General features: G+C 41.7%; 1 protein-coding gene across 3 annotated transcripts in view; it reads left to right on the forward strand.

The window, feature by feature from the left end:
* The window catches only part of IGF2BP2 (insulin like growth factor 2 mRNA binding protein 2), a 156,547-nt gene that overhangs the window by 87,856 nt on the left and 41,453 nt on the right, over positions 1-27,238 (forward strand). For all 3 annotated transcript variants that reach the window (XM_060639439.3, XM_060639441.3, XM_060639440.3), the window contains exons 3-4: positions 25,912-25,960; positions 27,063-27,114. In XM_060639439.3, coding sequence (XP_060495422.1) covers positions 25,912-25,960; positions 27,063-27,114 — 101 coding nt within the window. The remainder of the gene's footprint in view (positions 1-25,911; positions 25,961-27,062; positions 27,115-27,238) is intronic.

Genomic DNA, 27,238 nt, shown 5'->3' on the forward strand with positions numbered 1-27,238 from the left:
GAAGTCTTGTCTTGAAAGCATGCCAACATAGTAGGTTCTTATGACTCAATTATGTACATATATAAGATGTACATAATTCTGTGTACATTACTATCCATTTACTGTATGATTACGGTATGTGTGTATGCACGTGTATTGTGTGCATGTGTGTGTTGGGTGCACACGTACAGTCGATCCTTTAACAATGCAGTTTGATCTGCACAGGCCTACTTAAATGCTTACATGCACATTTTTTGTATTGTAAATGTACTTTCTCTTCCTTGAGATTTTCTTAATATTTTTTCCCTATCTTAATTTATTGTAAGACTATGGTATATAATACATAGAACATACAAAGTATGTGTTAATCGGCTGCTTATGTTGTCCTTAAGGCTTCCAATCAACAGTAGGGTATTAGTAGTTACAATTTTGGTGGGCCAAAAATTATGTGCAGGTTTTTGACTGTGTGAGGTGGAGGGTCAACACCCTCAATCCATGCGGTGTTCAGGGGTCAGCTGAATTTACACAATTACACAGCATCAGGCCTGAATTCTCCACCCACCAGCCCTGATGTAAAGAGGCCACAGAATTTTCCAGTGAGCTTACATGTGAGTACAGCTGAGGGTCATTTCTTGGAGCTTCTTGTAGAGCCTCCATCATACTGATCATTCTTAGCTTGATTATCCCAGTCTGGATCTCACAAGCCTCTTACTTTACTTTTCTGTCTCCACCCTCCCACTATATCACCTGTTTCCAAGCTCACTCTCCCTCCTCCAGAAAGCACAGAATTGGCATAAAATTGAAAACTTAATAAATCTGTCAGGGTTGCCCCTCATTAGAGTTTCATTTCACAGTTGAAGTGTGAAGGAAGGCAAATACTGTATGAGGTTCTTGTTACAATCCCTTCTTCAGTTTTTGAAAATAACCCACGAAGCTGAATTACTCTTATCTTGTATCTTGCTCCTGTGGCATGTCTTGACAGTGATTTCCTCTTCTTGTGCCTCAGTTTCGCCCCCTACAGAATGGGGATAAACAAACACTGCCACCTGGAAGTTCCTAAGGGCCGCCAAGGAGGCTGGTTAGTGGTGAGTGAGTGGTTGGTAAATAGAAGGCATTATCTGCCACCCAGAAGAAAAGTGCCTCACAGACAGACCCAAAGGCTGCCCTGACTTGCCAGAGGAGCATTCTTTGTAAGCAGGAAGAGTCCGGAAGGAAGCTAACTTGGTGAATTTTCCCCAGGGTCTGTTGGTCCTGATGACAGGGAACTCACAAGGTGGGTGTTCCTGTCTTTTCAGATGAAGGTGAAGGGAGTGGTGGTCAGAACGGGAGGAGGAACACAGGTACCTGAGAGACATACTTGAGGTTTTGACTGATAAACAGCATTTTATTAGTCTGAAGGAAACCAGTGTGAAGTACAGTTTTTGGAGGAAGAATTGATTTCCAATAAAATCTATAGTTCATTTGCTGAGATGAGCAGGTAACAAAATTCAAAGTTTTAACCATAAAAATAAAATGAAGAGACAGGAAAAAAAAACCCACCTGGAAGAAGAAGAGAGTATGAACCTATCCTTTCACATGTGATTTTACCTGGTTAAAATTTACACACTAACTTTTTGTTATTTCGAAAAAGATCCTTGGAGTGTTTTGCTCTATTGACAGTACTTAGGAAGTGGCACTTGAGAATGCTTTGTGACATCTACCCACTTAACATATGCGCGCACGCGCGCGCGCACACACACACACACACACACACACGCACACACACACACACACACACACAGCTTCTAGGTGTCCTCGATGAACTTTCTTTTCTTTAACCAGGCTACCCGTGGAGTACTCTGCCAGGTCTGTATTAACTGCACTTGGATGTGGCCTGTTTGTAGCCCACCTTCTCACTCTAGAGGTACTCCCTTTTTGGTTTCAGAATTTGTTTCTGATCGTGCAGAGCATGTTCCCAGCCCTGCCACATAGTCCAGCATGAGCGGTTCTGTAGCTCTGAGCCTGTTTCCTTATCTGAAGAGTGAAGTTATTCTGAGATTTGGAAGCAAGCTTCTTCATAAACCTTTGGAGAATGTGCCCTGAAAGATTTCAGGCTCAACAACTGTGGGTGAAGTAGCTTCAGCAGCATGACCTCATGCCCTGTGTCCTCTCACGTCATCTAGGTAAGAGCTGACGTAGGCAACGTGCTGAGTGTCTTGCTGGTTTGCTGGAGAAGGCTCGCTCTGCTCAGCGGAGTCAGGTGCATCCCTGTCCAGCTTCCACTTGGTGATGTCATGTTAGTGGCTTTAAATTAGCAGTGCTAAGAGTATTTACACCACGGAAAATGGCGGAACTACAAATTGCTGCCCTTCCCACCGGGTTTATGTGTCAGTCAGTGGCCCTTGGGTCCAGTACAGCTTGCCTCTCTCATTTGAAGTCGTCTTTGACAAGGCCCACTTATTTGCAATCCATTCTTTTCTCCCCAGTCAACATTCCTGGTCACTTCAGAGTCATCACTGTCTTGTTTCTGTTTCACTCCTAGAAATGTCCATGCAAATGAGATGAGGCGCATGAAAGAAGAGGTGGCCTTGGTGTCTTGAGCCTGTGGTGGCAGCAGATTCCCACACTCCAGTGATAGACATTGTCATTCTAGCAAACCCAGTCCATTTTGGGTTTTACATTATTGTTACCCAAAGATAGGTGGTATTTCCCCGTCTTGTTGAGCTTTGTCATGCCCCACTATCTGCCTCACAAATAACTGGAATTGCAGATTACTGCCCAGCTCAAATGCCTGCAATGATCTCCCATAGCCTGCTGTATTAGTGCAACGCCTCACCCAATAAGATAAGGCCTCTGCAGTTGTCCCAGCCTAGTGTTCACCTGTCTCCTCATTGGGTGTACCCATTGGCCCTTGCTTAAATGCAATCTATTATTTCTTTTCCGTACCCAACCTCACGTGTGACCATCACAATCCTATCTTGGTTCATGCAGAATATCACCTGGCAAGGCATGACTGGGGGCCTGGTTTCCCAAGGATGGTGCTCCTTTAAGCTGCAAAGGGCAGCAACTTGGGAAGGTCTGGGAAGCCCAGAATAGCCCATAACAAAGGAAGTTCTTGACACCAAAAGATGCAAAACCATTATCTCTGGTGTTACCTTGCCCCTTGTTCATCTTTCTTGCTTCTCAGGTTTCGATCATGGCTTTGCTCTTCCCCTCTTCCTGCTTCAGTTTTCCATTTAGATTTCTTACCTATCTACCAGTTCCGGGGTGGGAGCGGGGGGCAGTTTCTGACTTAATTTCTGGCAGAGTTATTGCTTTGGCCCTTGAACTATACTCAGCATTCTTCCTTGGCTCTAATATACAACACCTGGCCTCCTGGGTGCAAGGGTCAGTTTTTTTGTTCGTTTGGTTTTGGGTTTTTTTTTTTGGTAAAGAGCTAGGTAGTAAATGTATTGGGCTTTGTGGCACATGGTCTCCATCACAACTACTCAGTGCTGCCATCGTAGTGGCAATATATGTGTAAACAGTATGTTTACAAGGCATACAGAAATGGGAGTTTCAGTAAAACTTTATTTACAAAAATAGGCTTTGGGCTAGGTGTAGCTTGCCAGCCATAACTTTCTGGCCTTACTCTAGTCAAACACTTGTTAATATCCACTTCTTACACTTGTTCATGTAACTGTTTGCCAGCCTGGATACATGATGTTCGTTCCTGTAGCCCATGCAAGAGATCATGTCCGGGACATGTCAGCTGGGAATCCTGCAGCCTCGGACTTGAGAGTTCTAGAGAACATTACTTGTCTCATTTAATCTACTCGCGAAGGAGTACTAATTCAGAACTGGTGAGAAGCCAGAGTACTTCAGTACTACCGAAATGAAAGTACTGGTGACTTGGACATCAGATCTGTGTTCAGATTCCTGGCTTGTATTCTGAGGGCTAGTGTGACGTAGAGTAACATTTCCCAAATTTCAGCCATCAATGTTTTTTGCCATATCTCCACCACCTGCATATTAACTAGTTTATTTTCCTTTAAAGTGATCCCCCCTTTAAAAACCTTAACGTAGGGGTACCTGGCTAAGCTCAGGGGTACCTGGCTGGTTCAGTCTGTAGAACATGTGACTGTTGATATTGGGGTCATGAGTTCAAACCCCACATTGGGTGTAGAGCTTACTTAAACAAAAAGCTTAAGGTAAGTTTACTTTTAAAAGAAACTTTATATTATTTATCTAAATGGAAAATCAGCCCCATTTGCAATAAATAAAAAGTAACCATAAAAAATAAAATACACTGTGAATAAAAGTGTAGCTACAAGAAATCTAGCTACTGTTACTTGTTGAAAGGTTCTGAACCTGACATCATCTGCTTTTTTAAAGAGAGAGGAGCATTAGTATTGGAGAGGTATTAAAAACCGTCCAGCTGCAGCCTCAGACTTTTTCCTTGATGTACAGAGAAATATTAGAAAATAAGGCAAATGTGATATGTTGTTTTTTATTGCTGGATCTGCTCACCTCCTGCAGTTACTGCGTGGAACCATTGGTCTCATGTTCCACCTAAAAATACTACCAGAATGAAAAGACTAATGACTTGGGCATCGGATCTATGTTCAGACTCCTGGCTTCACCTTGGATTCCCCAAGTGCAAAGTGAAAGCAGTTAATACTTATTTCACCCTCATGCATGCAGCAGATAGGAGCCACATAATGACAGGGCCAGGCTGAGCAGCAGTGTGGGGCTCTTTTAGGCACCTCACTTAGTGTTCATAGGATACCCACCACAATGCCAGTCCCTCCCATGGGCACTGTTGTCCTTGGAATCCTGTGACTTCAAAATGTCTTGTGCAGTTCTTACGGTTTCATCTGTGAAATTTCTATAATCGGCCCCATCACATCACAGCTGAGGGACCTTGGGCAAGTTACTTTCATTCCCTGCCAGCACGCTGGCCTGTGTGAGAATTAAACAAGACGGCTGTGGGGCACCTGGGTGGCTTGGATAAGTGTCCGACTCTTGATTTCAGCTCAGGTCACAATCTCACCGTTGGTGAGTTTGAGCCGTACGTCAGGCTGTGCTGCACTGGTTTTATCCTTGGTGGTACCTTGGATGATAGGTTTTGGTGTCCGGTCTCTTCCTCGCCTCCTGGACTGCGTTCCTGGAAGGCAGAGAGTAGGACAGGAGTCTTTCGTCTACATCACCACCCCTTTGCATTTACAGCCTGTACACACCTGTCAGTGAAGGGAATGGGAAATGTAATTCCTGTTCATTTTGACTTCCTTCTCTACCTCCCGAGGCCGGAGCCTTGGCCTTACAAACTCTAATGGATCTCAGTAGCCCGTGTGGAAAATACTAGTATGGTAGACGAAGCTATGCCCATTGGTGCAGGCCTGGGATGAAACTGTGTCTGCTTGTCCTCTGCTGGCTGCGGGTGCTGGAGGATTTGTATGTGTCACCTCCCGCAGTCCCATTCTGCACCATTTGCCCTTAAGCCGGTTAATTCTCTGCCATTTCAAAGCTCACTCCCCACCTCCTGTGATCCTGCTGATTCACAGTCTTTCCTTTAGAACTTTTGTTTGTTACAGATGTTTTTACAAGTTCTTAGCCATGGGGTTCTTTTCTTCTAGCCTTTACAAACCATTTTTCTTGGCTCACAGATTAAAGTCTGTCTATCTGTGTCATTGAATGAAGATTTCTAAGACTTCTCTGAGTCTTATTCTCAGGATAAACCACTCACAGCATAGAAATTCTTCCTTCAAAGGTTTTCTTCTCTTCTCTTCTCTTTTCTTTTCTTTTCTTTTCTTTTCTTTTCTTTTCTTTTCTCTTGCCTGGACAACTTAGTTCTAGTACAGATTTCTATGGGAGGAAGAGACATCTGTGTGTTCTTGAGGGAAGACAGCAGGCAGGACTGGAGAATTCTTGACACAGAGGAGGTTCGTAGAAGAGGCCATCTGGCCCCAAGAAATTAAGTAGCCTGCCATAGTCGTATATCTGGGTGGTGACCCCATGCTCAACAGTCCTGGTGCCTCACCACTCTGCCTGTGACCTCCCAATAAACTGGGGTCTAAAGGCATCAGGAAATGAGCTTTCTATCAGAGCTCTCTGTCCATCAGAGTGCTGCAAGGAACGTGGCCAGAGATGGAGTGGCCTCTTCACATTCAAATGACCTGTCCTGCCCAACGTGGGTTGAATTGAGAGGTCCAATTACGTGGGTTTACAGGGCAGCTCCTTCTGATACCTGTTCATTTGTTTATAGTCATCCCTTGAGGATGGAAAGTGCTGGGTAATGAGGTGTGGAAATCACAGGGAGCAGAGTCTGGCTGGGCAGAAAAGATGTAAACAGCAGGTGGAGATAAATGCAACAAAGAAGGCAGAGCTAAGGGCTGGGAGCACTGACCTTGCCAGGATAGGCAGCCTCCCCCCAGTTAAGGTAAAATTTTAATGCTGGCACCTACTGTTAACCAGATGATACCTGGAAATGAAGAACGTCCCCTGCCCTCATTTTGATGATCAGCCAACTCCGATGGGGTTGGTTTCCCCATGTACCAGCCTGGCCCTGAGTAAATACCCTCCGTAACCAGATCAGGGAGCTCAAGACAGCCAAGGGTGTGCTCCCTGGTGCTGCTCCTCTACACCCTCCCTGAAAGAAGGTAGGAGCTGAATCCCCTATGAGGATAGGTTGGTGACATGGATATGGTGGCCAGCCCAGCAGTCCTGGCATCTAAGGAGGGCTGCAAAGTAAGCCAGCCTACTCTCCAGAGTTCGGTTCTGTGTGCTGTTAGCAGAGGCGTTAAGGAGAGACCTCTGAGTTTTGTTTTGTTTCTGTTGGATATAGAAGGAGGAAGATAAAGGAAAAGAGGCATATCCATTTTCAGCACCCAGCATATTTTAAGATTGCACTACAGACCAAACGTAGATCAGTGTTTGTTAGATAGCTGCTGAAGAAAATATCAATTAATCCAAAACACGGGGCACCTGGATGGCTCAGGCAGTTGAGCATCCAACTTCAGCTCAGGTCACGACGTCATTCATGGTTTGTGGGTTTGAGCCCATTGTCAGGCTCTGTGCTGACAGCTAGGGGCCTAGAGCCTTCTTTGGGTTTTGTTTCTCCATCTCTCTCTGTCCTTCCCCCAGTTGCATCCTCTCTCTCTCTCTCTCTCTCAAAACAAAATAAACATTTAAAAAAATATTTTAAAAAATCCAAAATATGTTGGGAAGAGGAATCCTTATTGGGATAAGTAAATAGTCTTCTAAGGGCATTACTTTGATGGAGGCATTATTTATGTGGATTAAAAAAAAAAAGTGCTAGTGCATTTGTTTAAAAAAATCAATTGTAGGGGCACCTGGGTGGCTCAGTCAGTGGAGCGTCCGGCTTCAGCTCAGGTCATTACCACCTGGTTCATGAGTTCAAGCCCCGCATCAGGCTCTGTGCTGACAGCTCAGAGCCTGGAACCTGCTTCTGATCCTCTCTCTCTCCCTCTCTCTCTCTCCCTCTCTCTCTCTCTCTCTCTCTCTCTCTCTCTCTCTGCCCCTCCCCAGCTCATACTCTGTCTCTTTCTCAAAAATAAATATTAAAAAAATTTTTTAATCATGTTATTTAATCCTACCTTTCACTAGCCTAAAACATAAAACAGTCTTACTATTTTTAATAGATTTATCTATTGTAATCTCAATAGGTATGGTAAATACCTGCTAGGAACAGAGAAGTGTATTATAATGGTAGCTGGTGGCACTTAATTTGTTGGTTAAATATGTCTGGCAGCCCCATGTCAAGGAGAAGTGAGGAAGGGTCAGCAGATTTCCCCAGTGGTGGTGTGCACACGGCCGCAAGAAAGGGTATAATTAATGCTCATACCCAGATTTTCAGAGCCTCAAGGCTCTTTTCTCTGAGGAAGGAAACCAGCAAGAAGAAAGAAAGCAACAGCTTCTGAAAAGAAAGTTAATGCTGATGGCTGTGTTTATGTGTCTCCAGTGTTTCACCCTGGTGGTCACCAATCCTGCAAAGGGCCTGATGTTTCTTTTCTGGGTCTTGGTGGAAGGTTTATCATTTTCTTGTTTCAACTCAGGAGATAGTTCCTGCCAGCATCTCTAGCCTGCTCTCTTGACCTTCCTTGGAAGCATTCTTTGCTCCTCTCAAACAATGTGACCTGGCCACCGTGCCTATGTATACCTCATTGCCTTGACTAGGAAGGCGTTTCTGGACCTTTCTCTACTTGTGACCTTGCTTCTAGACCCCTTTACACTCCCAACCCTTACCTTTGTTCACGTGGCCCACTCTGTCTCCTACTGCTCAGGACTTGGCTGAGGTGCCTCTGGGGGCCCTTGCTGGGTTCCCCTCCTGCCTGTCTGAGCACCCTGGTGCCCTCCAGCATTACGCAGGCCTGTCTTGTAGCAGCGTGGCTGAGAGCGCACTGGCTTCTTGAGTGGCGGTCTTCCCAACCAGACTGTTGGTGCTTCATGGTAGAGGACTGGCTCTTCATTGGTCTGATGTCTAGCATAAATGCTCAGCAAGTATTTGTCAGGTAACTGAAATGAGTGGGGTTACTCAAATCCAGAAGTCACCTTCTAGAATCCTGAAGTAAAGGAAGAATTCTGTCAAGTTCCCCAGTGAAGTGAGGGAGGTTCTTCAACATAACAAAGAACGATCGACCTCATAAGTAATTAAAATGCAGGTAAGATAGTACTTTTCATCTCTGAATAGGCAGAAATAAAAAAAAAATGATAAATGTGTTTTCACATATGTGAAGAAACATCACTGCATTTGTATTTTAACATTATGTGACCCAGTAATTCTACTCCCAGGGGCTCATCTTCCAAGATACAGTCACACATGTGCAAGATTAGTAGCTGGCCAGATAGATACTAATGACAGCGTTTAGGTTTTTGTTTTTGTTTATTTGTTTTGAAATAGAAGAATAGAAACATTATATGTCCGTCAGGAGACCAGTTAATTATGGTACTTTCATAAAATTGACTATTCTACAGTCATCAAAAAAGAATAATACAATTTTATGTGTTTTAGTATGAAACAGTCTCCAAGTGAAAAAAAGTGTATACAGAGCACTAACATTTTTATTTTGGGGAAAAAAGAATATATACATATCTGCTTACATATAGAATATTCTGGAATTATTTTTTAAAAATTGGTATCAAGAACCAGAGGGTGGAAGAATAGGTACAGAAGGGAGAATTGTTCTACTATACCCTTGGGTATCTGCTGAACTTTGTGCGTAGAATATCTTCCTTCCTTCCGTCCTTCTTTCTCCCTCCCTCTCTCTCTGTCTCTCTGTCTCTGTCTCTCTCTACTATTTTAGAGGGAGAGAGAGAGAGTGCAAGCCAGGGAGAGGGGCAGAGGGAGACAGAATCTTAAGCAGGTTCCATATTCAGCTTGGAGCCCAACACAGGGCTTGATCCCACAACCTGGGGTCATGACCTGAGCTGAAATCAAGAGTCAGGCACTCAACTGACTCAGCCACCAGGCACCCCTGTAGTATTTGTTTCTAAAAAGTACATTTGTTTGAAAGAAACCTGTTGAGCAGTAGGTGTAAGTGTTCAGATTTGCTGAAATCTGCAGAATCGCTTTAAAAGTCACCGGGAAGAACTCTGTAATACAAACACTTTTCCTCCTGATGTTCCCGCACACCCTCCCACCCTCTAGCCCCTGCCTTTGAAGTCTCTCTTACTTACCTGTTTCCTAGTCCCTTGTTCTAGAAGAACCTTGGACCATTCTCTACTGGTGTCTGCATTAAATCAAGCTGAACATGGCTGCTTTTCCAATAAATGTGCAATGCCTTAAGTTTCTCTCACCTGCTGTTAAAGCATGTTGCTTTAAAAATATGAATGTGGGGGGCGCCTGGGTGGCTCTATTGGTTAAGGTTTCAAATCCTAGTTTTGGCTCATGGTTCCATGAGTTCGAGCCCCGAATGCAGCTCCATGCTGATAGCACAGAGCCTGCTTGGGATCCTCTGTCTCCCTCTCTGTCTGCCCCTCTTTCCCTCTCAAAATAAATAAACAAACTTGAAAAAATTAAAATATGAATGTGGGCTCTTCAGAACTATTTAGATCAAAGTTGAAATAACAAGTAGAGTATCACTACTATACTAATTAACCGACATCTGAATTATGGGCCAGAACTCTGTTTCTGTGTAGTGGAAATACAGGCTTTGATCTGGTGGTTTTGACATCAGTGGAATTCCTTGGAAGCAATCATAGTCTCCTCATTCACAGTCCCATGCCAAGACCAACATACACCTATAGGAAATGGGCAAGCTCCTACTTAGCTGTGCGATACCCTCCGTTCCTAGTAAATATCATGAACTAACATCACACATTCAAAATCCAGATACCAGAGATTGTGCAAGAGTAATGCTGACAGTAGTGAAAGTGTGAACATAACACTTCTGTAATAAGGTAGAAAAGGGAATAAATGGGGTAAATTGTGGCTGTTGGAGTAGGCTATGATACAAGTACTGTCAAAACCCCTCCTTTGGGATCGCAAGCCATCCAGTTATAAAACACTGTGGACTCTGGGGACACCTGGGTGGCTTAGTCGGTTGAGCCTGCCAACTCCTGATTTCAGCTCAGGTCACGATCCCAGGATCGTGGGACTGAGCCCCTCATCAGGCTGTGCGCTGACAAACAAATAAATAAATAAAATGACATACTATAGACTCTGTCATCTAACTTATTTATTGATTTGTTAAAAATTGTGATGGCAAACAGGGGTGCCTGGGTGGCTCAGTCTGTTAAGCATCCAACTTCGGCTCAGGTCATGATCTCACAGTTCATGAGTTTGAGTCCCGCGTTGGGCTCTGTGCTGACAGCTCAGAGCCTGGAGCCTCCTTCAGATTCTGTGTTTCCCTCTCTTTCTGCCCCTCCCCACTCGTGCTCTGTCTCTCTCTCTCTCTCAAAAATAAAAAAAACATTAAAAAAAGTTTTTTTTAAATGTGGCCCAAACAAAATGCAAGCTTTGCTGAATTGTTTGGTTTGTGGGTTTTTTTTTCCCCATTTCCATTTGTAGCTTAGATTCATGAGATATCTCTTCTGTTTCTTACCTTTTCTTTGTGACAGTTTTGTTTTGCTGCTAAAATGGAGTGAATTTTAGTTTGGAAAAGCATTTGGTCTATTATCTTGTCTAACTGTCTCATGTCTGAGGCATTAACCAGAGAGGTTAAAGGACTGGTCCAACATCTGTCTGATAATGTGTCGGAAAGGGAGCGGGAGTCAAACTCAGCTGGGTGCACCTTCCACTCTGCTTCTCTCTTGTGCTGCAATAATGGCAGTCTCTGGTAACAGAATGTTTTATTAGGGATGGGGAGAATGATTGAGTTAGAAAATCCAGGGAACATATTTAAATTTATATTTTTTTCTCAAATCATTATTTCCCTAAGAAATCAGGTCCTTTTGCTTCTAGACATTACTATATAAAGTGTTTGCATTTCCACAAGTTTCTAAGGAATTCTACAAGTTTTGTATTTTCTACCCAGGAACAAAATTGCTCTCACCAAAACACAATAATCAGGGTGCTCTTAGTTTGCCAGTTGTACTCCTCAGCTTCTAAAATTATCCTGAAATGGATTTTTTAGCCTGACTTCTAAGGTGACTCTGTGTAACTTCAGTAGCTTCTGTCCTGGCTCACTGCTAGTGACATAGTTGTGACTCACCAGATGAAGTCAGATTCATTGACATTTCCTAGGAAAACCAGCTCTCCTGGGCACATCAGAACCAAAGCTGGGAATGAGAGAATGTTGGATACTGTTGTGCATCTCTCACAATAGCCCTACTGCCCACTTCATAGTGTGCACGCAGTTCACGGAATGCTTTTTCATAATTCCTAGGGGTGGGGCAAGGGACACATTAAGAGGGGAGGGCAGTTGCTCATCACAACACTAAGGAGACTGGGACTCTGTGAACAGCGGAGGGGAGGGCACTCACTTATCTCTCTTCCCTACTCCAGTCCTGTTGCTGAGGACCTGACCCCAGGCAAAGGAAGAAGCAGGGTCCTGGGGTTGGGGGGCAATGCTGGGCTGCATCCAGGGAAGGGGAAAGAAATGGGGAAAGGAATTTGAAGCTGTGGTCACAGGACCTCCTATGGCCACCTTCCGAGCCAGGTAGGTTGTTCACCTTTATTCAAGTCAGGTGTTGAAGCCTCTGTGCCACTTCCCACTGATGGATCCTGCTGGGGCCCACCCAGCCGATGGTGCTGGCTTAAGAGGAAGTGATGAAAAGTCAGGAACCAACCGAGACAGATGCCCTGTTTACAGTCTTTGTAAAACAGGGAACTCAGAAGAGAGTGAATCAGCAGCTGGAAAGAGTTCTGTGTTTAAGTGCCAGAGACGTTAACCCTGTCATGCACATTCATTTGTTTATTCATTAAGTTTACGGAACGACTCCTGTACAGGCCACCAGGCTAGAAGCTGTGGCTGTGCAGGGGTAGTGATAGGGTGCGCATAGTTGAGGAAGGATACAGTTCACGAATCTTGCGTTTCTATTAGTACTCCTGGGAAAAGTTCTCTGTGCAAAAATCTAGCCTCTCAAAATTGGTTATAAATCAAATTTGTGTATTTGAAGTTTTCTCCCTGCTCATTTGTTTCATTTCAGAATTGATGTAAGGTGATCACAAAATGAATCCTTTTTAAAATAAGAACAATTTATACACTCTTTCCCTAGTTTCATTCATATATTTTTATTTTTTTTTAAAGCTCTGCATTTTCTTTTCTTTTTTTCTTTAATGTTTATTTTTGAGAGAGAGAAAGACAGCATGAATGGGGGAGGGACAGAGAGAAAGGAAGACACAGAATCCGAAGCAGGCTCCAGGCTCTGAGCTGTCAGCACAGAGCCCAATGCAGTGCTCGAACTCACAGACTGTGAGATCATGACCTGAGCTGAAGTCAGATGCTCAACCGCCTGAGCTACCCAGGGTCCCCTCATTCATATGTGTTAAAGTTGACTATTAGAGGATTTAAAAAGCAAATTGCATTCTATTCAAATCATGTAATTTTAAGAGCTAGTGATTTTCCTTTCTTTTTTCATCAGTACTTTATGAGATACCAGTTGGTCACTGATTTTTTTTTTCCTTTGTATCCTGTGAACTGTGTTTGTCTTTTTATTGACATGTGTGAAAAGTTGGTTTTCTTACTTCTCTCCCAATTTTGATACAAACTTTTCCCATGACCTTTTTTTATCTTCTCCAGAGCATCCTTTTGTATAGCAGAGAAAACTTTAGTGGGTCCAGTGCCACGGGGACTGCAGGTACAGCTGCAATGAAGAATACTGTGCAGAAATAGGTGCTTAAAAATACTTGGTTACTTCTAGCTAAACCCTAAAAAATTTAAGTTAGCAAAAAGCAGAATTAGCCTTTTTCCTTAATTGTTTTAGATCAAGGCACCAGCTTTAAAGTGCTTTCTTGTTTTGTTGAAATTAAGTTGAGAGTCCTAAGGCTTGCTGGGGTCAGTGTTGTCTCCTTTTTACTCTCTAGAACCTAAGCATCATGAGGATATTGGTTGTTGTTGTTTGCTAATATAATGCAGAACCTAAGACAAATGCTTGGCATACAACAGGTGTTCAGTGAACGTTTGCTAAATGACTTTGGAAAACTTTTAACTTTAATCTTAGAAATTACCCTGTTCTCCAAAATTGGATAAGATGTCCTCTATTTAATCTCCTGTCAGAACATTGGGTAGGGGTGGTTTGGATTGCTCACACCATCCCATCTCCCAATATAGGTGAGAGGTTACTCTTTTTTTTTTTTTTAATATTTTTTTTTAAGTTTATTTTTAAGAGAGAGTGTGTGTGAGCAGGGCAGGGGCAGAGAGAGAGGGGGACAGAGGATCCAAAGCAGGCTCTGTGCTGACAGCAGAGAGCCGTATGTGGAGCTCGAACTCACAGACTATGAGATCATGACCCGAGCCGGAGGCAGACACTTTACCAACTGAGCCACCCAGGCTCCCCGTGAGATGTTACTCTTGTGTGAGATGGTGAATCCTACTTGCTTTGCAAGGCAGGGGGAGGGAATTCCTTTGTGAGGGAGGAATATGTGACTTGGCTGACCCTTTCCTGCCTTTCTCTGCTTATTGGGATTTAGGGCTATAGTGGAGATGAATTTAATTTTTCTTAATCATCATCATGACTATAATGAAATGATCAAAGTCTTTTATAACTGCTGGGAATAATTCCTTCTTTTCAGAAGTAAAATGTTGTTGGTTTATCACTCATTCCCAGACTTTGAGGACTCAGAACTTCTGGCTTGAATTTTTGTGTTAATTGTGAAACTGTTTCTTCGGTAAGTCAAGGCATGCTGACGCATTTCTTGTCTTGAGGGTAAAAACACCACCTCTATGTGAGTCATTACATCTAATCACGGGAAATGTATGTAGTGGCTACTGTGTTAGGAAATATCTTGTCCTATATTTTTCGGTCCGCAGCCTATTGCATTGAGTCGATGAGCATAAACTGGAGTGGAAAAAAAAACCAAGTGGCTTGGTTGAAGACCAGTCTGTGTCTTCAGTAAGCACATATTCCTCTTATAGTTGGAAGTTAGAATATGGGATGGAGTGAGCCAGGAAAAAGAAGCCAGCTGTCAGCAACAAATGCTTCTGGTGAATTTGCTGATTGCTGAGCACCTGCTCTGCTCCAGATGTTGCTTTGGCTGTGGAGGGGAGAAAAAACGAAAAAGGACCAGGTAGGAAGGAAGGAAGGAGCGGGACAGATTTGTGTGCTGTTTGGAAAACTAACGAAAGCAGTTATTGAAAATGGGTTGAAGAGTTGCTGGAAGGATGTCACAGTTGTGGGTGACGAAGCATGTGGCTCCCTTTGCCTTTACAAAGATGATTTTGTGTTTACCATGCACCACACAAGGCAAACATTTATATACTCAGATTATAACTTGTGTTGCATCGTGTTTATGTATATCATTTATCTTGGCTCAAATTATGATGTGTAAATATGTGTTTTTACCCTGGTTAGTCTTAATTACAGATAATGAGTTTGAGGGTCTTGTAAAGAGTAACTAATCACTTCTGTAGAAACACAGTTTGGTTTTGTTAACTGGAATCTCCATCACAGCCGAATGAAAATATTAAGGAAAATCCTTACTCTGTTTAGATCTTGAAAAGCTGGAAGTTGGTGTGCAGAGTTTTAGTTCACAAACACTCAGCCTTACCCTCTCAAAATCTCACCTTCCTGAATTCAAATTCATGTTTGTACTCTGGCACACATAAATGTTCTAGCCTTCTGAGGACCTCGTCTCCCTGTCTGGGATCCACTCTGCCTTTCCCCATACAGCCATCTGTATTTGGGAGAGGGTTCTCAAGCTTTATCATGCCTCATGAGGTTCAGCACAGCCCTGGATTTGCCCAGTGTTACTAAGCAAAACTATGAGGAAAATCTTTCCTATACTTAGTCCCACCCTCAGGCCTTTACAAAGAGGTATGTATGGCTCCCAGCCATGGGCCAAGAGACCCTGACTGTCAACCAGGAGTCAGCTGACCTGGTGAAGGAGTTTACTAGGTAATGCCTTTGTTACCTTTTCTAAAAGGCATTTGTATGTAAGTAAATTCTTTTGAGGAGCAAAGAGTGAGCAGCTTTGGTGAAGTTTTCAAAATAACCCTTCCTAGAGGAGGTGTTTTTGGTCAGAGTCCATAGCGAGGTTGACACTGAATGGGAAAGGCTAGATAGAAGTCCAATCCTAAAACCCATTTTCCTAGAATTTGCCTGAAAAGGCATATCTTGTCCAAAATTCATTGCTGTGTGTGTGTGTGTGTGTGTGTATGTATATGTGTATGTGTGTGTGTGTATATATACATGTGTATATACACGTGTTATATACACACACACACATACACATATACATACATATACATAAAGTGTAAATTTTGTTACTGGTGAATCAACAATTCCAAAGCGATGTTTTAGGAACAAAGATTTAAACTTGCAGAGCACAAGTCAAAAATATCACTCCCTACCTGTGAGATGTAGACAGGGCACTCATCAACTCCTCAGTTTACTTATCTGAAAAATGGGGATAGCAATGCGTACTTCATGTAGGGGGTGGTAAGGCTTAAATGAGACACTTATTAGAATCCATTAAGGTAAGTAGTAGTGGTTTGAGGATAGCTTCCTGCTGAAAATACTGTGATGAGTGTTTCCGGTGTACCTCTGAACCTTTATTAGACTTCCTTAAATAAAATAACTTGTATGAGGAAGAAATAGTGTTCAGTGAATCACATGGAGAAGTTCTGGTAAAACTAGAGCTAAATCTATTTTTTTTTTCTCTGTCATGTCACAAAATGAATTAAGGAGGGAGATGGTAGATGGGAAAGGTGGCATTATCTGTAGGAAATTGTACACAAACCTTGATAAGAGTGGGTCACAATTTTCCTGTGTTTTTTTTTGTTTTCATTTTATTTTAATTTCCTAAAGAAGTTTTTGGCAAAGAAAAATATTAGTTTTTCCCCAAATAATTGTTTAGATTTTTTTCTCTTTCTTTAGTTCAAATTGTTCTACTCTTTGCCACCATTCCAGTAAAAGGACCCCCTTTGCCAAAAAGTGAATATGAATCAAAAAAGAGAAAGTTTTAGGTATTGACTTCTTTTTTTTTTTTTTTTAAGTTTATCTATTTACTTTGAGAGAAAGCAGGAGGGGCAGAGAGAGAGGGAAAGAGAATCCCAAGCAGACTCCGTGCTGTCAGTGCATAGCCGGATGCAGGGCTCGAATTCATGAACCATGAGATCATGACCTGATCCTAAACCAAGAGTCTCAGACACTTAACCAACTAGGCCACCCAGGCACCCCTTGACTTCCTTTTTACAGAGCTAAAATATCGAATTTCTGAGAAATCTGGTTGTCTGCTTTACTAGAACAGTATATGGTCATTACAGCGTACATAGTAAATCCTGCTGATTCCTTTTTTTTTTTTTTTTAAGATTTGATTTTTAAGTAATCTGTACACCCGACATGGGGCACAAACCCACAACCTCAAGATCAAGAGTTGCATGTTCCACTGACTGATGGAGCCAGCCAGGTCCCCCATACTGATTCCTTTTAACAGGAGATTATTTTAACCTTACAATTTCCAGAGCATTTGTAGAATCCTGCAATTGAAATGAAACTTAATGATCTTTTAATGCAAATTACACTCACTGTACCCCTTCCCAGTAGGGGAATTACTTCACCATCTTGCCCAGGAATAGCAGTCTGGCCAGTCTTCTCATGAACATCTAATCATCATAAATCATCCCTTTCACTCTTCTCTTTCCCCTTCTCCCTGTTTCAGCAACAAGTAAGAATCCCCAGTGTTTTCCTCAAAAGGGAATCTGGAATTGTGTTAGCAACTTCTTAAAAAGTCAAGGCCTTTCTATAAGCTAGTAGACTGGTTAGGAGGGTGTAGGAGATTAAGTGAGTTACAAAGTCTTGGGCTACTGCTTACCATATTCACTGACTTTTGTCCTGTTCAGACAGTGGACTTTTCATGAGCTCCTGCCTCTGAATGTCAGGAAGCATGAGTATGTTGGGGCCGCTTGGGGATTTATGGTTTTGTGGACTTGAGTTTATAGAGGAAAGGAAGTCGTCAGCTTTATAACTGCAGTTCTTCTGGCTCAAAACCCTTTGTAGTAGGTCACCACAATAATACCTGATTTAATCTTTTTATGATTTGGCCCATAACACTGTTAATATTCACAAAGACTTTGATCACATAATTTTTCTTCCTAAAAAATCCCTAAACTTTTTTTTTTTCACTTTTTAGCAGTTTATATATTGAAAGCATCGTTTTCTGATAACTATTATAATACATTTCTTTTAGATCCCATAGAGGCAAAGGCAATTGTTCTTAATAATTTTGTAACAAAGTGACTAAACAATTTGTTTAATTGACTTTTTAATCATTCCCTGTCCCCTGCCTGTGTGTGTGTGTGTGTGTGTGTGTGAGAGAGAGAGAGAGAGAGAGAGAGAGAGAGAGACAGACAAAGACAGAGACAAAGAGGGGGATTTAAGTGACAGTTGGGTAGAGGATTGGACTTGGCTATCTCTGGTGATTCATTTGCTTCCCTGAGCAGCCCTAGGTCGTAGTTCAGTTTAGCACAGAATATCCCTTGTACAGACTGTCCAGAAGTTCTGAGTTTAAGGTTTAAACACATACTAAGGAGTGCATGGGATACAGCACTATACTGACTATAGCACTATATGCTGGGGGAGGGCAACAGGAGAATCATGGTGGGTTTAGTCTTAGCTCTCACACAGTCCTTGGAGTTGGTTAGCATACTTGCCTCTCCATAGGTAATCCATGGTGCTCTAATTTCCCTCCAAGGTGAGGACTGTGTGTCATCTGATGGCACCCAGAATGGCTATGGAAACAGATGGGACCTAGTTAGGTAGAATTCTTCATTGAACCCCACAGAACTCTTTCATAGGACTCTACTTTCTATGTTGCCTCTTTTGTCCACAGTTTACCTGGGGATTCTCTAGTCCCTAGATGACCTAATTTTCAAATGGAACCTGAGATCTTATAAGCTGGGTTCTCACATTTGTGTTAACTTTGTTCTCCACTCAAGTCCCCATCATGGTTAAGGCTTGGGTTAGAGTTCCCAAGGTGGCTGATCAGACTTGTGGCTCATTACCATATACCATTATCCTCTGCACATGCAAGCATGTGTTTTACCCCCAATATAGGTAAAATGGTTAAACTTTTTTTACCCCCCAAATATAGGTAAAATGGTTCTTCATAATCACAGAAATTCCATGACAATTAAATATGATTGTATTTCCCAAATGCTTGGCCACTTATTTTTAAGCTACAAATTCTACCACACAAAATAATTTCTGCCAGGCTATTGAAATTTATAACACTGGACATCTAGTTTATCTGAAATTCACTCAAGTTGGAACTTTCTATTTCCTCTGGGCATCTACACTACAAAGATAATAACATTTATAAAAAGTATTCTGAGGCACTTAGATGTTGAAAAGCTCTATATACCATCAACCAGGTCGGTTAGAATTAGATGAGCTGGGGTTAAGTGTATTTTGTTTTGTAGTTAAGATTTTATAGTCTGTATGTGTATACTGCAATCACTGATTAACCAGAATATAGAATTAGAGTAGCCAAGTTCCCCAGTCCATCCCCAAGATGGCTGGAGGGCTGTATTACCCCTTTCCTGGTAGTGTGGAGGCCGAGCTTGTTTCCTTTTCTCATCCTAAGTGCTTGCTTGAATTATGAGAGTGGGAAATTCTAAATTCCTAAATCCCAAAGCCACTAGGGAAGACCCTGTTTGTCTACATTAAAGAGTACCCTCTGCTTGACTATGGGTCTTGCTCTGCTTTTCATTAAAATGAAAAAGAAAAAAGTCAAAACCGTGCTCCTTACTGCCCTCTTTACTCTTGTTCCCCTGTCCCCCTTGGTTTTTGGATCTCTTTATTCTCTTTTAATCTTGAGCAATGTTTGGATTTTTTATGACATTGACATTTTGAAGAGTCCAGACTAGTTGTCCCCTAGAAGATTTCATATTGTTTCCTTTGCATTGCTCTTTTTTTGTATAGTACTTTTTTTACGGTGGTAAAACATACATAACAAAATTTGCTCTTTTAGCCATTTTTAAGTGTACAGTTCAGCAGCATTAAGAACACTGATGGTGGTGTTGTACAACCATCGCCACTATTTTCAGAACTTTTTCATCATCCCAAGCAGGAACTCTGTACCAGTAAATACTAACTATCTGTTCCCTCTTCCCCCAACCCACTGATCTAGATCTAATTAACTTAGCCAGTATAAAAGTCTGGGTGGATTGTCTTAAAATTGGTAAAAATCCAAAACATTCCTTCATGTGAAAAAAAAGTTAAAAGGAAATAAATAGAAGACCTTAACAGATGGGGCACCTGGGTAGCTCAGTCGGTTGAGTGGCTGACTCTTGACTTAGGCTCAGATCATGATCTCATGGTCATGAGATCGAGTCCTGCTTCAGGCTCCGCACTGGGCATGGAGCCTGTTTAAAATTCTCTCTTTCCTTCTGCCCTTGCCCTGCTTGTCTCCTCTCTCTGTCTCTCTCTCTCCCCCTCCCTCCCTCTCAAAAAACAAAACAAAACAAAACAAAACAGACCTTAACAGATTAACTTTAGTGTATGTATTGCTGAAGCGGCCACACTAACAGATTAACTTTAAAAAGCAGTGCATTGGGGCGCCTGGGTGGCTCAGTCGGTTGAGTGTCCGACTTCAGCTCAGGTCACGATCTCGCGGTCCGTGAGTTCGAGCCCCGCGTTGGGCTCTGGGCTGATGGCTCAGAGCCTGGAGCCTGCTTCCGATTCTGTGTCTCCCTCTATCTCTGATCCTCCCCCATTCATTCTCTGTCTCTCTCTGTCTCAAAAAAATAAATAAATAAATAAAAATAAAAAGCAGTGCATAGAATACAGTTTTGATACGTGCTACAACATGGATGAACCTTGAAAACATTATGTGAACTGTCATAAGCCAAACTCAAGAGGACAAATACTGTATGATTCCACTTACTGAGATATCTAGAATAGACAAATTCTTTAGTCCTGTTTTTAAGGTAGACTGAAGGCGTCAAAAGCATGCATATAAACTGCCGGTGTAACATACTACTTTTGATGAAGGGAGAAATGCATAAAGTTTGGGCAGTTTGGCAACATAAAGAGATGGGGAAGGAGACAGTAACTGGGTCGTGAAAGGGAATTTGGATGTGGTGACAGGGAGTCAAAAACGGCAAGAGTAACCAGTCATATTTGTGCTTTAGAAAGTCACTGACAGGGACACCTGGGTGGCTCAGTCGGTTAAGCATCTGACTCTTGATTTCAGCTCAGGTCATGATCTAGTGGTTTGTGAGCTCGAGCCCCACTCGGGCTCTGTGTTGATGGCGTGGAGCCTGCTTGGGATTCTCTCTCTCTTCCTGTCTCTCTGCTCCTCCCCTACTCACTCTTTCTCTGTCTCTCAAAAATAAGTAAACTTAAAAAAAGAAAAAGAAAAAGTCAGTCAGTCACTGGCAGCCCAGGAGGGCTGGCTGGGAGAGGAAGGAGTGCAGTACTGGAAGACAGGCCAGCTAGGAAGCTGCTGTAATGCTTCTGGGCAGTGAAGATGAGAAACATCATTATGTGTGTTTAGGGAAGGTTGATTTCTTTTTTAAAATAAAGGAACTGTGAGATTATTCCTTTTTTTTTTAAGAAACAAAATTATTTTCTTAAAACCAATAATTTTCCTGAGTTATTGTGTATGTTTGGCTTCTTTAAGCAGGGCATACTTTTATGGATTTCAAAAGGGAAAGAGGGTAAAGAACCATTCCCTCTTCTCTTGACTACCTGGCACAGGAGAAATAAACAGTTGGCCTTCCGGGGTGGGGTCAGGGGGATCCACATCATAGGCATGCTACAGCCAGCATTAGGAGTGCTTTTCCCAGCCCTGGGGTGCCATGTTCTGCTTTTAAACTAGACATTTGGCCCTGTGCTGGACAGAAGACTAGTAAATAAAGAGCTTGTCCTTGAGGAAATTACCATCAAGCAGAAGGTTGGTGGGGGAACATGACAGCCCCAGCAGAAAAATAATTACAGCAGAGAGTGAGCTGTTATAAAAGCTGAAGAGTGCAGAGGAGACAGTTCTGCCTGGAGACGCCCTGGAAGCCTCTGCACATGTGAGTGGGGTTTGAAGGACATGTGGAAGTCCCTCCCTGGGGGCTGAAGGGGACAAGCATCCCTGGCCCCTGAGTAGGAGGCATAGCATCCAGATCACACTGTGGAAGTTAGCAGAACTCACAGGTCCTGCCCACTCCTGATCCTGAAAGATAATAGCTCAGGATAATCTTCCCAGTTACCTAAGGATCAGTGTAATTGGTTCTCCTATAGTGATCTCCAGTTCCTTTTTCAGTTCTCAGTTCTTTTTCTTTCTTTCCATCGAGACCTAAGATTAGAGATGCCACACACTAGCTTTTTTAGGGATTATTTCTCCTGGAATCGTGATTAATGAACATTCCAGTTCCTGAACTGATTGCCTGATGTGCATTCTTTACATGAGGCATTACAGGGAAACATTATTGTTTCAGACCCAGTTAGTTAGGATTTGCAGTAATCTGGATCAGACAGAGTTTGATGGCTTATACATTAGGAACAGAGTTTGCTAAATAAATTAGTATTCTGTTAAATACGATTTCAAGAATACCTAACCTAGTTATGGAAAAAGTGAGGTGTTTGGTTTTTGTTCTTTCCTTTTTTTAATTTAGTAGGTTCTAGTATACTTTTCAAAAATAAATCTTGTATATTCATTAAAGCAGACTTAGTAGGAGTTTTAATTGTTAATTTTTTTAAAGCAAGTAAGGCATGAGTACATTCTCGTTTTTTAAAACAAATGACAGAAGTAGCTAAAATTAAAAGTATATGTCCCCTTTCACCAACTGCCTGTACCTTCCTTTTTTTATGCGTTTACAAGCACACACATTTAATAGCATGTTGTATGTTTTGTGCACTTAAAAAACATGATCTGCCTTGGGCACCTGGGTGGTTCAGCCAGTTAAGCGCCCAACTTCAGCTCACATAATGATCTCACAGGTTCGTGAGTTTGAGCCCCACATCAGGCTCTCTGCTGTTAGCACAGAACCTACTTCAGATCCTCTGTCCCCTCTCTCTCTGCCCCTCCCCTGCTTACACTGTCTCTCAAAAATAAACATTAAAAACATTAAAAAAAACCAAGATCTTCCTAATCTATAATTAGCTCTTTTCTTACAACGGCATGCAGTGGATGGTTCCTTATGACCGTGCCTATATGTCGACCCCATTTTTTTTTTTAAGTAATCTGTACACCCAACATGAGGCTTGAACTCAAGACCCAGAGATCAAGAGTTGGATGCTCTACTGACTGAGCCAGCCAGGCACCCCTGCTTCATTCTTTTTATTTATTTATTTTTTTAACATTTATTTATTTTTGAGACAGAGAGAGACAGAGCATGAACAGGGGAGGGGCAGAGAGAGAGGGAGACACAGAATCAGAAGCAGGCTCCAGGCTCTGAGCCATCAGCCCAGAGCCCAACGCGGGGCTCGAACTCACGAACCGCGAGATCGTGACCTGAGCTGAAGTCGGACGCTCAACCGACTGAGCCACCCAGGCGCCCCACTTCATTCTTTTTAAAAGGTGTATAATGTTCCATCTTGTGGCTGTCCTGTGATTCATTTACTCATTTCCCTGTTGGTCAGTATTTAGATTGTTTGCCATCTTTGCCGTCACAAACAATGCTATGGTTGTCTTTTTTCAAATCTTTGTGTTCATGAATTTCTTCCAGTAAGACTTATATACTAGTAAATTCTTGGTTAGTATTTAGAGTTGATGTTTATATTTGGAGATTAAAAAAAATAGTTTTCTTTAGAAATATTCAATTTCTTAAAGATATTTATGAATGACATATCGGATAAAGGGCTAGCATCCAAAATCTATAAAGAACTCCCCAAACTCCACACCCGAAAAGCAAATAATCCAGTGAAGAAATGGGCAGAAGACATGAATAGACACACTTTTCCAAAGAAGACATCCAGATGGCCAACAAACACATGAAACGATGGACAACGTCACTCATCGTTAGGGAAATACAAATCAAAGACGCACTGAGATACCACCTCACACCGGTCAGAGTGGCTAAAATGAACAAATTAGGAAACTATGGATGCTGGCGAGGATGTGGAGAAACGGGAACACTCTTGCACCGTTGGTGGGAATGCAAACTGGTGCAGCTGCTCTGGAAAACACTGTGGAGGTTCTTCAAAAAAATAAAAGTAGAATTACCCTATGACCCAGCAATAGCACTGCTAGGAATTTACCCAAGGGATACAGGAGTGCTGATGCATAGGGGCATATGTACCCCAGTGTTTACAGCAGCACTTTTCAACAATAGCCAAATTGTGGAAAGAGCCTAAATGTCCATCAACTGACGAATGGATAAAGAAGATGTGATTTATATATACAATGGAATACTACTTGGCAATGAGAAAGAATGAAATCCTGCCATCTGCAGCAACGTGGATGAAACCTGGAGGGTATTATGCTACGTGAAATAAGTCAGAGAAAGACAGATATACGTTTTCACTCATATGTGGATCTTGAGAAACTTAACAGAAGTCCATGGAGGAGGGGAAGGGGGGAAAATAGTTACAGAGAGGAAGGGAGGCAAACCATAAGAGATTCTTAAATACTGAGAACAAACTGAGGGTTGAAGGGGAGTGGGGGAGAGGGGAAATGGGTGATGGACATTAAGGAGGGCACTTGTTGGGATGAACACTGGGTTTTGTATGTAAGCCAATTTGACAATAAATTATATTTAAAAGAAGTATTCAATTTCTTGCAAATTCTGATGTCTTTTCTGTAAATAGACTTGTGACATCTTCTGTGGAGCATTCCGTTGAGCCACTACATGGGATAGTGTCAGCAGTTTTATTGTGAACTATTGCCAAAGGCAGTGTCAGGAAAGGGACTTCATAGCGTAGAGGTAGAAATTAGTTCTTGGTTCATCTTCCTCCTTCCTATCCTGATACCAGATTAGAGGTTCCATAGACTGGCTTGCCCTGTGGTAAAGCATGAATGCACTCTCATTTTTTTAAAAATTAGAAGTACTGTGTAGGATCTAGAACATAGAAGTGCCCCACCTTTGCATTCAATAAAAACCATGAGAAAACCGGAGCCCCTGATTTACTTGATTGTTTGTTTTCATGTTTCCTCTGTGTACCTCTCTTTCTTTTCCTCTCTGCATGAATTGTTAGCATTTCTTTCTGGGGCTATTGCCCAGATTAAAGCCATGGAAAAACTTGTGGCTGTGTGTAGTTCCTCTTTGGTACCTCTGACACCAGAAAAAAAGAAAAAGTAATGGCAGGTACACTTTTGCCATTACATCCCTTTTCTTACAATGCCCCAAAATGGATATTTAGGGGAATCAGATGTCAAGTCCTTCCATTAAAATATACCTCTCTATTATTTAAATGCTGATTTGTGTTTTCTTTCTAGGATCTGACATATTCTTAAAAGATAGAAAAATTCTTATGCTTCCATTTCTTTCCTTTTCCTATGTAATTTTAATGCTTACTTAAGAAACAATCTAAATCACTTAGTTATCAGACCAGCAGGATGTCCCAGAAAAACAGAAAAATCCTCTGACTAAAAAGGTGAAAGAAGGCCCAAGGGGGATGGGTTGAATGCACTTTGGTACCTCCAGATAATATAAAATAGAATGAAGGCTCTGTCAGCATGGGAAGATCTCCAGGATTATACTGTTCAGGTGAAAAAATCATGCAGAGAGTTTGTAGAATATGTAAATATTTCTGTAAGAGGGGGGGAGAAATAAGAATTTATATTTGCATTTGCTGTTATTTGCATAAAGAAACTGAAGAGTACACAAGTGATAAGTAAAAGTGTTTATTTCTGGTAAAGGAAGGGAGTGGGTGGGAGTAAGACTTTTTCTAGCACACCTTTTTATAGTGTTCTAATTTTTAAATTATTACTCTATTACTTATTCAAAGAATAAAGTAATTTTCGAAAGGAAGTTTTACATTATTAGGTAAAGGGTGAACTAAATCTGACCTCATTTAAGTCCACTATTTATGTGACCTCACCTGTCACATTTGAGCCTTAGTACCCACTGGGGTCGGGTCAGTTGCAGGACCATCTATTTGGGGGAGGAAGGTACTAAATTCTATAATTAGAATCTGTATGGTAATTTAGGTTCTAACTGCTTTGGCAAGAAATTGAAAAGGCACATCTGTATTTAAGCTGTTTCACTTAGCGTATTCACTCTTGTTGGGTTTATTCTTTTTTTCCCCAAAGTAATTGAAAACCTTAAAACATGATGCTCATGAGTCACAGCTGGAATCTCTTGCCGATGCCTCAGTAAACAGTGAGAAAGTGAACTCAAGCTATGGTCTTGAGACATTTTGTTATTTGCTGAAGTCTGTGTCCTAGAGAAAGTGTTATAGTCTGAGCTGTCATTTTTACAGGAGCAGGAAAATTCAGATCCGAAACATCCCTCCTCACCTGCAGTGGGAGGTAAGCCAGTGTCACCTGTGTGTTTACCGTCTTCCTGCCCTCCATCCTCATCTTCCTTTTTAATAGGTCAGCAAAACCGCTCTCCCTCTGTGAGTTCCCTGGGGAATTAGAGGTCCTCATACCTCTCCACAAAGCTCCTGCGTGCTCTGTCTTCCTTTTTCAGTATCCTAATGTACGTGATCTGTCACAACTTTAGGGTTGTGTTCGTCTTTTTTGTTGTGCAAGATGTGTGCTTTGAGCCCTCCTGTTCTGTCTTCTCAGGCACCAAGCACTGACAAACTATGAAACAAAATGTATACCTGGTTTGTGATTTTTCGGTCATGATTTTGTAAAAGACTTTTTACCTTTCCAAATTCTGATTTTGGAAAAATAAGATCAGTGGAAACCCAATAAAAATAGAAGATTGTTAGTTTGAGTAGGTTTTTTGTTGATTGTGAATGAGTTGCTATGAGTAATAGTGAAGATATAGTTTCAGAGTTGTAAAACTTCTTATAAGATTGCTACCTTAAAATTCAAGAAGACAGAATGTGAGGAGTGGCCTCATTGCATTATTTAAAAACAAACTGCCCCAATGTTTATTTCCAACCCAAACAAAATCAAAACAGCCTTAAAGGAAATAGAATGTTTTGTCTGACATTTTTATTACTTAAAAAAATCCTTTATTATGGAAAATTTCAAAGTAAAAAAATATATATATCCCACTGCTTTGTAAAATAAGGAGATCCCTAGAGAAAAACAGAAGGAAGAATGGTTAAAACTTGTAAGAAGGACAAGTAAACCTTGTCCTTTATTCTGCTTGTCCTAAAGCATTGTGCCCCAACCATCACGATGGATGTGGTTATTAACAGTAAGACTCTGAAATTCTGCTGTGTCACCTTAGTGGACAGATTACTTGAGAGCTAATAACCAAGTGCAAGTCCCATATATTTATTCATTTTTAACTGTTTTGATGGAAGACCTGAAATATCAATTTAATTAGATTATTCCTGTAACTGGCCTTGTTTTGTTTTAGTTCATTTGCTGGGAGATATCACTATACTATTTTTGTGTGTGTGAGTACAATCTTATCTTCCTGTTCTGACATGGGATCTCTCTTTTTCAGGTGCTGGATGGACTTTTGGCTCAGTATGGGACAGTGGAGAATGTAGAACAAGGTATTAAGTGAGCAAATTAGCCTATTGAATTTTGAGTGGGATTGTTATCTGTTATAGGCTGGGTCAACTCCAAAGACAAATAGTAAATTCAAATTCTTTTGAAACAAGCTTTCTCTGTTAGAGA

Source organism: Panthera onca, chromosome C2 (genome assembly GCF_046562875.1).
Source record: "Panthera onca isolate mPanOnc1 chromosome C2, mPanOnc1 haplotype 2, whole genome shotgun sequence".
Taxonomy (NCBI): domain Eukaryota; kingdom Metazoa; phylum Chordata; class Mammalia; order Carnivora; family Felidae; genus Panthera; species Panthera onca.